This window comes from Bos mutus, chromosome 15 (assembly GCF_027580195.1).
Source record: "Bos mutus isolate GX-2022 chromosome 15, NWIPB_WYAK_1.1, whole genome shotgun sequence".
Lineage (NCBI taxonomy): Eukaryota > Metazoa > Chordata > Mammalia > Artiodactyla > Bovidae > Bos > Bos mutus.
This window is the reverse complement of record NC_091631.1, coordinates 31,521,585-31,533,855: the sequence shown is the minus strand read 5'-3', so window position 1 is coordinate 31,533,855 and position 12,271 is coordinate 31,521,585. Positions and strand designations below refer to the sequence as shown.

General features: G+C 37.8%; 1 protein-coding gene across 1 annotated transcript; it reads left to right on the top strand.

The window, feature by feature from the left end:
• The first annotated feature begins 287 nt into the window (after nt 1-287).
• LOC102284952 (olfactory receptor 52M1) lies at nt 288-1,241 on the top strand. The gene has a single exon (XM_005909897.2). The coding sequence runs from the start codon at nt 288-290 to the stop codon at nt 1,239-1,241; it is 954 nt and encodes a 317-aa protein (XP_005909959.2).
• Nucleotides 1,242-12,271: the final 11,030 nt, after the last annotated feature.

Genomic DNA, 12,271 nt, shown 5'->3' with positions numbered 1-12,271 from the left:
GGGGGAACAATTTCCTAAAGGAAATGGAAGAGCATTTAGCAGTAGAAGTCATGAGCATACCTGCTTCTAGATATACTGGTGGGTGTTTTCAGGCATAGTCTTTTGTAAAATACATAATGTCAATTTTCAAGTAGGTTCTCAAAATTCTTCTTTATTGTAGGTTCCACCAGTGACCCAGAATGGAAATAAGATTCCAGTAGCCTACAGTTTCCAGAGGCATATCTGTCATAGGAGTAAATATCTAAAACTAAGAGCTCCTGTCCCTTAGATACTCTACAGTTTCAAACATGTTCCTGTCTAATAATGCCTGCTTGGTACCTACTTCTTTCTGGCTCACTGGCATCCCAGAGTTGGAATCTCTGCACATCTGGCTCTCCATCCCCTTCAGCTCCATGTACCTGGTGGCTGTGGTGGGGAATGTGACCATCTTGGCAGTGATAAAGTTGGAGCACAGCCTGCACCAGCCTATGTACTTCTTTCTGTGCATGTTGGCTGTCATTGACTTAGTCCTGTCAACCTCTACCATGCCCAAACTGCTAGCCATCTTCTGGCTTGATGCCCACCACATTGACCTGGATGCTTGCTTGGCCCAGATGTTCTTTATCCATTGCTTTGCCACTGTTGAGTCAGGCATCTTCCTTGCCATGGCTTTTGATCGCTACGTGGCCATCTGTAACCCACTACGCCATACCTCAGTGCTCACCCATACAGCAGTGAAACATTTGGGCTTGGCTGCTCTGCTCCGTGGAGTACTCTACATTGGACCCCTGCCTATAATGATTCGACTTAGGCTGCCCCTTTACCGGACCCAAATCATTACCCACTCCTACTGTGAGCACATGGCTGTGGTCACCTTGGCTTGTGGTGACACCACAGTCAACAACTTATACGGAATGGGAATTGGCTTCCTGGTATTGATCCTGGATTCATTAGCCATCACTGCCTCCTATGCGATGATTTTTAGAACGGTAATGGGGTTGGCCACCCCTGAGGCTAGGCTTAAAACCCTAGGTACATGCAGTTCTCATATTTGTGCTATCCTTGTCTTTTACATACCCATTGCTGTGTCCTCTCTCACTCACCGCTTTGGCCATCATGTCCCTCCCCATATTCATATCCTTTTGGCCAACTTTTACCTCCTCATCCCACCTATCCTCAATCCAGTTGTCTATGCTGTTCGCACTAAACAAATTCGAGAGAGACTTCTCCACATTCTAAAGACAGGAGCTCAATCCAAGTGAGTGTTCTGCATGTATGAGACATACAGATATTTAATGATGGCAGGAAAAGGCTCTGACCAGGGAAGCCAATGAAATAAGACCCCTATAACCAAGTCTTACCAGAGTTTTGGGGATAAGAGGAACACTAGAATATATTCTGTTTGACCATGGATTTCCAGAAATGAGAATACCTGAACTGTTTGAAAGAGGAAATCAGGGGCTTGAATTTTTGTACAATATTCCTTTTACTATTTGACTTCATAAAATTAAGCACAACAGACGCAAGCATACAGACAACAGAAGGAGGATCATTTATATCTTTGACTTTTTTGGTAAAAGACTTCTGGTTTCTCTTTGGATAGAGTGTTTTGCATAGTTTCTGGAAGGTAAAAGTATAACTCCTGTGGGTAGTAGAGTCCCATTCCAAGTCTCAGATCAATCATTCTAATTTTTTCCAGACCTTTACAAACAGAATTTGTAAACTGTTTAGAAGGGTGTGGAAGTCCTCAAGCCAGATCATTCTCCCATTTAAACAGACAAATGGAAATGCAATATCTCACATATCCTCATAAAAAAAGTTGACTGTGAGTGAGGAGGAAGAGACAGAATGATATTAGGAGATTCCATTTTGGAGGCTCTGAAATGGCATACATGAAGCACAGCAGCCAAACTGAAGTAAAATGACAGAAGCAAGAAGGTAACTCTGGGATTATTCACTTGAAAAAGGTGGGATATAGAACTGAGTAAAGGTGATAAGAATAAATATATTCCCAGTGGTAGATGCAAACCTTGATACAACTTTAGATATCCTTGGATAATTCTTATGGATAAGTTATCAAAATGAAATGTATGAACTTTATTGATCATAGAGGTTTCATCATGTGATGGCTACTTCAAACCTATATTTTGTGATAGCAAATGGAATGAAGCAGTCTCACTCACTTATGGTATGTCCATTTTAGTTGATGTTTCAGGCTTTAAATCTAACATGCTCATTTATCCTTCAATTTCCAACCCACTACAAAAATTCGAAAGCTAGGGTTTCCCAGGTTGTGGTAGTGGTAAAAAAAAAAAAAAAAAAATCCTGCCTGCCAATGCAGGAGACGTAAGTCGGGGGTTCGATCTCTGGATGGTGAAGATCCCCTGGAGAAGGGAATGGCAACCCACTCTAGTATTCTTGCATGGAGAATCCCATGGACAGAGGCGCCTGGTGGGCTACAGTCCATAAGATTGCACAGAGTCGGACACGACTGAAGCAACTTATCATGACGAAGCCAACTTAACATATAATGAATCATCTTTGTATTTGAATGTATAAAGAAGTCAATAATTAAGCCAGAACTAAAATTCAAGCCTCATATATCAAAAAAAAAAAAATTTAAAATACCAGAAACTTTCTAAAGTTTAGCTTAACCCCCACACCCCAAGCCAGGTATAAATTTCTATTTCCTCAGGATATTATGCCTAAGCCTAAGGTTTGATTGGGAATATTTCTTTTTCATTATTTTGGTTGAAAGGTGGTTATTTCCCATCTCCTTATCAAGGGTCCTGGAGTTCAGTGTCAAAAGCAAATCTGTTTATTGGGGAAATATTGTGTTCTATGAACATAATTTTAATGCCAAATGTAATTTATCTGCTAACTTGTATTAGGAGTTGATGAAATTATACTACAAAATCAGAGTTAGAAGCTTACTTTATCTCCTGATCACACCTTGGGCTTTGAGAAAATAAAGAAAAATGTTATTTCCCTCAGCCTTGGTGTCACTGATGGCCATATACAAGAAAATTTTGTCACAGGATAATTCTTTGGCATTATGCAGGATAATTCTTTGGCATTCGCCAAAAGTCCATTTACACTATGAGAAGCAAAGTGTGTGTATGGAGGTACAGGGCTTTTAATCTGTACTTAATTGAACTTTCTAGCCAATATCTTCCGAAATCCCACAGTAAGGTGTTTCTCTACATATGACCTGTTAGTTCTACTATAGATTAAGACCAACTACCGGTAATCCCTAGTTTCTTTATACCCCATCACTCAATACTGTATAAAGATAAAGAAGAAAAATACTACCTGTATGTGAGCTTCTCCTCCATCCTAGGGACCACCATCCATGACAATACCCAGACCTATTAGATTCAGGATATGAGCTTAATTATAGTATTTAATTCCTTGTCAACTATAGTCGTGATTGAGCCCTTTCATTGTGAAAGGGTTATCTCAGGATAAGAGGAAAGATACCCTGGTGAATGTGGTATGAGGATGTGTTAAGTCCAGTAACTGAATATCCCTCTTATTTCAAAGCCAACACCTTGTTTCTCCTTCACACAAATATCTTTCTTTTCTATTATCCATACTCAGGATGGAAATAAAATACACTATCATCACATTTTTAGTCTACAAGTCTGCATGGAAACAATAAAGATTGGGGAATAGTTAAGGGAAGAGGCATCATTATGGTTATTTAAGTGTTATTTGACACAAGTATTAATAATTTAAGAACCTTGGCTCTGGACTTAGAATAAAGGGTAGAGATGGATCTGAACCAGTAATTTCTAGACTTTGGATGTGCTGCACAATCTAAACTTCAGCCTCTTCTTAGAAATGGAAGTAATGATAGTAGCTCCTCATGTGTTAATTATAAGAATATAATGAGATAATCAACTTAATATCCTGCATAGTTCCTGACACACAAAAAACTTGTCTTTTAAAAACAGTATTCTGTTGTATACTGCAAGGCCCATGGGAAGGGTAACAAGGCAGGAAGAGTAACAGGAGCAAGTTCTTGGAAAAGCCAAAGGACTTCTGCAGTTGTGCCTCACTTGTAAAAGTACCAACCTTAGCTAAAGAAATCACTGCTCTTTGCTTCTCTGCAGAAAGCCAAATACACGGACCCAGCTTTTCTCTGTTCTCCTTGACTGCCTGGTACCCACTGAGGCTTTTATTTATTTATTTATTTTATAAATAAAAAATTTTATTCAATAATATCTTGATAATTAAGTACAGGTCAAGATGCTGAATTATCATATGCTGGAGAAGCAGGGAGCCCATCCTACCACATATAGTAAGTCACCTTTTAAATGTTGAAAGTCGAAAGTGAAGTCACTCAGTCATGTCCGACTCTTTGCCATCCCATGGACTGTAGTCTACCAGGCTTCTCTGTCCATGGGATTTTCCAGGTAAGAGTAGTGGAGTGGGTTGCCATTTCATTTAATTAGTCTTGTGACAGTAAAACTCTAAATACTCTTAAATATTTCCTTGTATAACAAGTAAAAAAATTATACTCAAACCCAGTTATGCAAACTGTCATTTCCTTCAATTTTTTCTCCCTGAATAATCCATCCATAATGGGGTTTAGAGTAAAAATAAAGTTATATAAGAAATTGGAATTGATTTTTTAAATCCTTAATTTAGTCTGATACAATTCTAAGAACTTCGCTTTCTGCATAAGGGTGGTGTCATCTGCATATCTGAGGTTTTTGATATTTCTCCCACAATCTTTATTCCAACTTGTGCTTCATCCAGTCCAGAATTTTGCATGATGTACTCTGCACATAAGTTAAATAAGCAGGGTGACAATATACAGCCTTGAGGTACTGCCTTCCCAGTTTGGAACCAGTCTGTTGTTCCATATTCAGTTCTAAGTCTTGCTTCTTGACCTGCATATAGATTTCACAAGAGGCAGGTCAAGTGGTCTGGTATTCCCATCTCTTTCAGAATTTTCCACAGTTTGTTGTGATCCACACAGTCAAAGGCTTTGGTATAGTCAGTAAAGCAGAAGTAGACGTTTTCCTGGAACTCTCTTGCTTTTTTGATGATCCAGAGGAGGTTGGCAATTTGATCTCTGGTTCCTCTGCCTTTTCTAAATCTAGCTTGAGTATCTGGAAGTTCTCTGTTCACAAACTGTTGAAGCCTGGTTTGGAGAATTATGAGCATTATGTTGCTAGCATGTGAGATGAGTGCAATTGTGCAGTCATTTCAACATTCTTTGGCATTGCCTTTCTTTGTGGTAAATAGATTTTATTTATTGTGTAAAATAAATATTTTCCACAAAAATATAAAAAAATATTTATTGCAGCACTGTTTATAATAGCCAGGACATGGAAGCAACCTAGATGTCCATCAGCAGATGAATGGATAAGAAAGCAGTGGTACATATACACAATGGAGTATTACTCAGCCATTAAAAAGAATACATTTGAATCAGTTCTAATGAGGTGGATGAAACTGGAGCCTATTATACAGAGTGAAGTAAGCCAGAAGGAAAAACACCAATACAGTATACTAACGCATATATATGGAATTTAGAAAGATGGTAACAATAGCCCTGTATACGAGACAGCAAAAGAGACACTGATGTATAGAACAGTCTTTTGGACTCTGTGGGAGAAGGAGAGGGTGGGATGATTTCGGAGAATGGCATTGAAATACTTATAATATCATATATGAAATGAGTCGCCAGTCCAGGTTCGATGCATGATACTGGATGCTTGGGGCTGGTGCACTGGGACGACCCAGAGGGATGGTATGGGGAGGGAGGAGGGTTCAAGATGGGGAACACATGTATACCTGTGGTGGATTCATTTCGATATTTGGCAAAACAAATACAATATTGTAAAGTTTAAAAATAAAATAAAATTTTAAAAAAAGAAAAATAATTCGTGAGGATAGATCACATCCTGGACATAAATCTAGCCTTGGTAAATTCAAAAAAATTGAAATCCTTTCAAGCATCTTTTCTGACCACAATGCAGTAAAATTACAGGAGAAAAACTATTAAAAATTCCAACATATGGAGGCTGAACAACACGCTGCTGAATAACCAACAAATCACAGAAGAAATCAAAAAAGAAATCAAACTTTGCATAGAAATGAATGAAAATGAAAACACAACAACCCAAAACCTGTGGGACACTTTAAAAGCAGTCCTAAGGGGAAAGTTCATAGCAATACAGGCACACCTCAAGAAACAAGAAAAAAGTCAAATAAATAACCTAACTCTACACCTAAAGCAACTAGAAAAGGAAGAAATGAAGAACCCCAGGGTTAGTAGAAGGAAAGAAATCTTAAAAATTAGGGCAGAAATAAATGCAAAAGACTAGGGGAGGAGCCAAGATGGTGGAGGAGTAGGACAGGGAGAACACTTTCTCCCCCACAAATCCATCAAAAGAGCATTTAAACGTCGAGTAAATTCCACAAAACAACTTCTGAATGCTGGCAGAGGACATCAGGCACCCAGAAAAGCAACCCAACTCTTTGAAAGGAGAGAGAAGAAACACAGCTCCACCCGCCAGAACACTGACACAAGCTTCCCTAACCAGGAAACCTTGACAAGCCACCTGTACAAACCCACACACAGCGAGGAAATGCCACAGTAAAGAGAACTCCACAAACTGCCAGAATACAGAAAGGACACCCCAAACTCAGCAATTTAAACAAGATGAAGAGACAGAGGAATACCCAGCAGATAAAGGAACATGATAAATACCCACCAAACCAAACCAAAGAGGAAGAGATAGGGAATCTACCTGATAAAGAATTCCGAATAATGATAGTGAAATTGATCCAAAATCTTGAAATTAAAATGGAATCACAGATAAATAGCCTGGAGACAAGGATTGAGAAGATGCAAGAAAGGTTTAACAAGGACCTAGAAGAAATAAAAAAGAGTCAGTATATAATGAATAATGCAATAAATGAAATTAAAAACACTCTGGAGGCAACAAATAATAGAATAACAGAGGCAGAAGATAGGATTAGTGAATTAGAAGATAGAATGGTAGAAATAAGTGAATCAGAGACGATAAAAGAAAAACGAATTAAAAGAAATGAGGACAATCTCAGAGACCTCCAGGACAATATTAAACGCTACAACATCCGAATCATAGGGGTTCCAGAAGAAGAAGACAAAAAGAAAGACCATGAGAAAATACTTGAGGAGATAATAGTTGAAAACTTCCCTAAAATGGGGAAGGAAATAATCACCCAAGTCCAAGAAACCCAGAGAGTCCCAAACAGGATAAACCCAAGGCGAAACACCCCAAGACACATATTAATCAAATTAACAAAGATCAAACACAAAGAACAAATATTAAAAGCAGCCAGGGAAAAACAACAAATAACACACAAGGGAATTCCCATAAGGATAACAGCTGATCTTTCAATAGAAACTCTTCAAGCCAGGAGGGAATGGCAAGACATACTTAAAGCAATGAAAGAAAATAACCTACAGCCCAGATTATTGTACCCAGCAAGGATCTCATTCAAGTATGAAGGAGAAATCAAAACCTTTTCAGACAAGCAAAAGCTGAGAGAATTCTGCACCACCAAACCAGCTCTCCAACAAATACTAAAGGATATTCTCTAGACAGGAAACACAAAAACGGTGTATAAATTCGAACCCAAAACAATAAAGTAAATGGCAACGAGATCATACTTATCAGTAATTACCTTAAACGTAAATGGGTTGAATGCCCCAACCAAAAGACAAAGACTGGCTGAATGGATACAAAAACAAGACCCCTACATATGTTGTCTACAAGAGACCCACCTCAAAACAGGGGACACACCCAGACTGAAAGTGAAGGGCTGGAAAAAGATTTTCCATGCAAATAGGGACCAAAAGAAAGCAGGAGTAGCAATACTCATATCAGATAAAATAGACTTTAAAACAAAGGCTGTGAAAAGAGACAAAGAAGGTCATTACACAATGATCAAAGGATCAATCCAAGAAGAAGATATAACAATTATAAATATATATGCACCCAACACGGGAGCACCGCAATATGTAAGACAAATGCTAACAAGTATGAAAGGAGAAATTAACAATAACACAATAATAGTGGGAGACTTTAATACCCCACTCACACCTATGGATAGATCAACTAAACAGAAAATTAACAAGGAAACACAAACGTTAAACGATACAATAGACCAGTTAGACCTAATTGATATCTATAGGACATTTCATCCCAAAACAATGAATTTCACCTTTTTCTCAAGCGCACATGGAACCTTCTCCAGGATAGATCACATCCTGGGCCATAAAGCTAGCCTTGGTAAGTTCAAAAAATAGAAATCATTCCAAGCATCTTTTCTGACCACAATGCAGTAAGATTAGATCTCAATTACAGGAGAAAAACTGTTAAAAATTCCAACATATGGAGGTTGAAAAACACGCTGATGAATAACCAACAAATCACAGAAGAAATCAGAAAAGAAATCAAAATTTGCATTGAAACGAATGAAAATGAAAACACAACAACCCAAAACCTGTGGGACACTGTAAAAGCAGTCCTAAGGGGAAAGTTCATAGCAATACAGGCATACCTCAAGAAACAAGAAAAAGTCAAATAAATAACCTAACTCTACACCTAAAGCAACTAGAAAAGGAAGAAATGAAGAACCCCAGGGTTAGTAGGAGGAAAGAAATCTTAAAAATTAGAGCAGAAATAAATGCAAAAGAAACAAAAAAGACCATAGCAAAAATCAACAAAACCAAAAGCTGGTTCTTTGAAAGGATAAATAAAATTGACAAACCATTAGCCAGACTCATCAAGAAACAAAGGGAGAAAAATCAAATCAATAAAATTAGAAACAAAAATGGAGAGGTCACAACAGACAACACAGAAATACAAAGCATCATAAGAGACTACTATCAACAATTATATGCCAATAAAATGGACAACGTGGAAGAAATGGACAAATTCTTAGAAAAGTACAACTTTCCAAAACTCGACCAGGAAGAAATAGAAAATCTTAACAGACCCATCACAAGCATGGATATTGAAACTGTAATCAAAAATCTTCCAGCAAACAAAAGCCCAGGTCCAGACGGCTTCACAGCTGAATTCTACCAAAAATTTACAGAAGAGCTAATACCTATCCTGCTCAAGCTCTTCCAGAAAATTGCAGAGGAAGGTAAACTTCCAAACTCATTCTATGAGGCCGCCATCACCCTAATACCAAAACCTGACAAAGATCCCACAAAAAAAGAAAACTACAGGCCAATATCACTGATGAACATAGATGCAAAAATCCTTAACAAAATTCTAGCAATCAGAATCCAACAACACATTAAAAAGATCATACACCATGACCAAGTGGGCTTTATCCCAGGGATGCAAGGATTCTTCAATATCCATAAATCAATCAATGTAATACACCACATTAACAAATTGAAAAATAAAAACCATATGATTATCTCAATAGATGCAGAGAAAGCCTTTGACAAAATTCAACATCCATTTATGATAAAAACTCTCCATAAAGCAGGAATAGAAGGAACATACCTCAACATAATAAAAGCTATATATGACAAACCCACAGCAAACATTATCCTCAATGGTGAAAAATTGAAAGCATTTCCTCTAAAGTCAGGAACAAGACAAGGGTGCCCACTTTCACCATTACTATTCAACATAGTTTTGGAAGTTTTGGCCACAGCAATCAGAGCAGAAAAAGAAATAAAAGGAATCCAAACTGGAAAAGAAGAAGTAAAACTCTCACTGTTTGCAGATGACATGATCCTCTACATAGAAAACCCTAAAGACTCCACCAGAAAATTACTAGAACTAATCAATGACTATAGTAAAGTTGCAGGATATAAAATCAACACACAGAAATCCCTTGCATTCCTATACACTAATAATGAGAAAACAGAAAGAGAAATTAAGGAAACAATTCCATTCACCATTGCAACGGAAAGAATAAAATACTTAGGAATATATCTACCAAAAGAAACTAAAGACCTATACATAGAAAACTATAAAACACTGATGAAAGAAATCAAAGAGGACACTAATAGATGGAGAAATATACCATGTTCATGGATTGGAAGAATCAATATAGTGAAAATGAGTATACTACCCAAAGCAATTTATAGATTCAATGCAATCCCTATCAAGCTACCAATGGTATTCTTCACAGAGCTAGAAAAAATAATTTCACAATTTGTATGGAAATACAAAAAACCTCGAATAGCCAAAGCGATCTTGAGAAAGAAGAATGGAACTGGAGGAATCAACCTGCCTGACTTCAGGCTCTATTACAAAGCCACAGTTATCAAGACAGTATGGTACTGGCACAAAGACAGAAATATAGATCAATGGAACAAAATAGAAAGCCCAGAGATAAATCCATGCACATATGGACACCTTATCTTTGACAAAGGAGGCAAGAATATACAATGGATTAAAGACAATCTCTTTAACAAGTGGTACTGGGAAATCTGGCCAACCACTTGTAAAAGAATGAAACTAGAACACTTTCTAATATCATACACAAAAATAAACTCAAAATGGATTAAAGATCTAAACGTAAGACCAGAAACTATAAAACTCCTAGAGGAGAACACAGGCAAAACACTCTCCGACATACATCACAGCAGGATCCTCTATGACCCACCTCCCAGAATATTGGAAATAAAAGCAAAAATAAACAAATGGGACCTAATTAACCTTAAAAGCTTCTGCACATCAAAGGAAACTATTAGCAAGGTGAAAAGACAGCCTTCAGAATGGGAGAAAATAATAGCAAATGAAGCAACGGACAAATAACTAATCTCAAAAATATACAAGCAACTCCTACAGCTCAACTCCAGAAAAATAAATGACCCAATCAAAAAATGGGCCAAAGAACTAAATAGACATTTCTCCAAAGAAGACATACAGAGGGCTAACAAACACATGAAAAGATGCTCAACATCACTCATTATCAGAGAAATGTAAATCAAAACCACTATGAGGTACCATTTCACACCAGTCAGAATGGCTGCGATCCAAAAGTCTACAAATAATAAATGCTGGAGAGGGTGTGAAGAAAAGGGAACCCTCTTACACTGTTGGTGGGAATGCACACTAGTACAGCCACTATGGAGAACAGTGTGGAGATTCCTTAAAAAAACTGGAAATAGAACTGCCTTATGATCCAGCAATCCCACTGCTGGGCATACACACTGAGGAAACCAGAAGGGAAAGAGACACGTGTACCCCAATGTTCATCGCAGCACTGTTTATAATAGCCAGGACATGGAAGCAACCTAGATGTCCATCAGCAGATGAATGGATAAGAAAGCAGTGGTACATATACACAATGGAGTATTACTCAGCCATTAAAAAGAATACATTTGAATCTGTTCTAATGAGGTGGATTAAACTGGAGTGAAGTAAGAGTGAAGTACAGAGTGAAGTAACCAGAAAGAAAAACATCAATACAGTATACTAATGCATATATATAGAATTTAGAAAGATGGTAACAATAACCCTGTATACGAGACAGCAAAAGAGACACTGATGTATAGAACAGTCTTTTGGACTCTGTGGGAGAGGGTGGGATGATTTGGGAGAATGGCATTGAAATATGTATAATATCATATATGAAACGAGTCGCCAGTCCAGATTCGATGCACGATACTGGATGCTTGGGGCTGGTGCACTGGGACGACCCAAAGGGATGGTGTGGGGAGGGAGGAAGGAGGAGGGTTCAGGATGGGGAACACATGTATACCTGTGGCGGATTCATTTTGATATATGGCAAAACCAATACAATATTGTAAAGTTAAAAAAATAAATTTAAAAAAAATGAAAAACAATTTGTGGCAAATAAATTTTATTTCATGGCAAATAGATGAAGAAACAATGAATAGAGTGAGAAACTTTATTTTTGGGGGCTCCAAAATCACTGTAGTCACTGCAGATGGTGACTACAGCCATGAAATTAAAAGACACTTACTCCTTTAAAGAAAAGCTATATGCACCTAGACAGCATATTGAAAAGCATAGACATTGCTTTGCCAACAAAGGTCCATCTAGTCAAAGCTATGTTTTTTTCCAAGAGTTATGTATGGATGTGAGAGTTGGACTATAAAGAAAGCTGAGTGCCGAAGAATTGATGCTTTTGGACTGTGGTGTTGGAGAATACTTTTGAGAGTCCCTTGGACTGCAAGGAGTTCCAACCAGTCCATCCTAAAGGAAATCAGTCCTGAATATTCATTGGAAGGACTGATGCTGAAGCTGAAACTCCAATACTTTGACCACCTGATGCAAAGAACTGA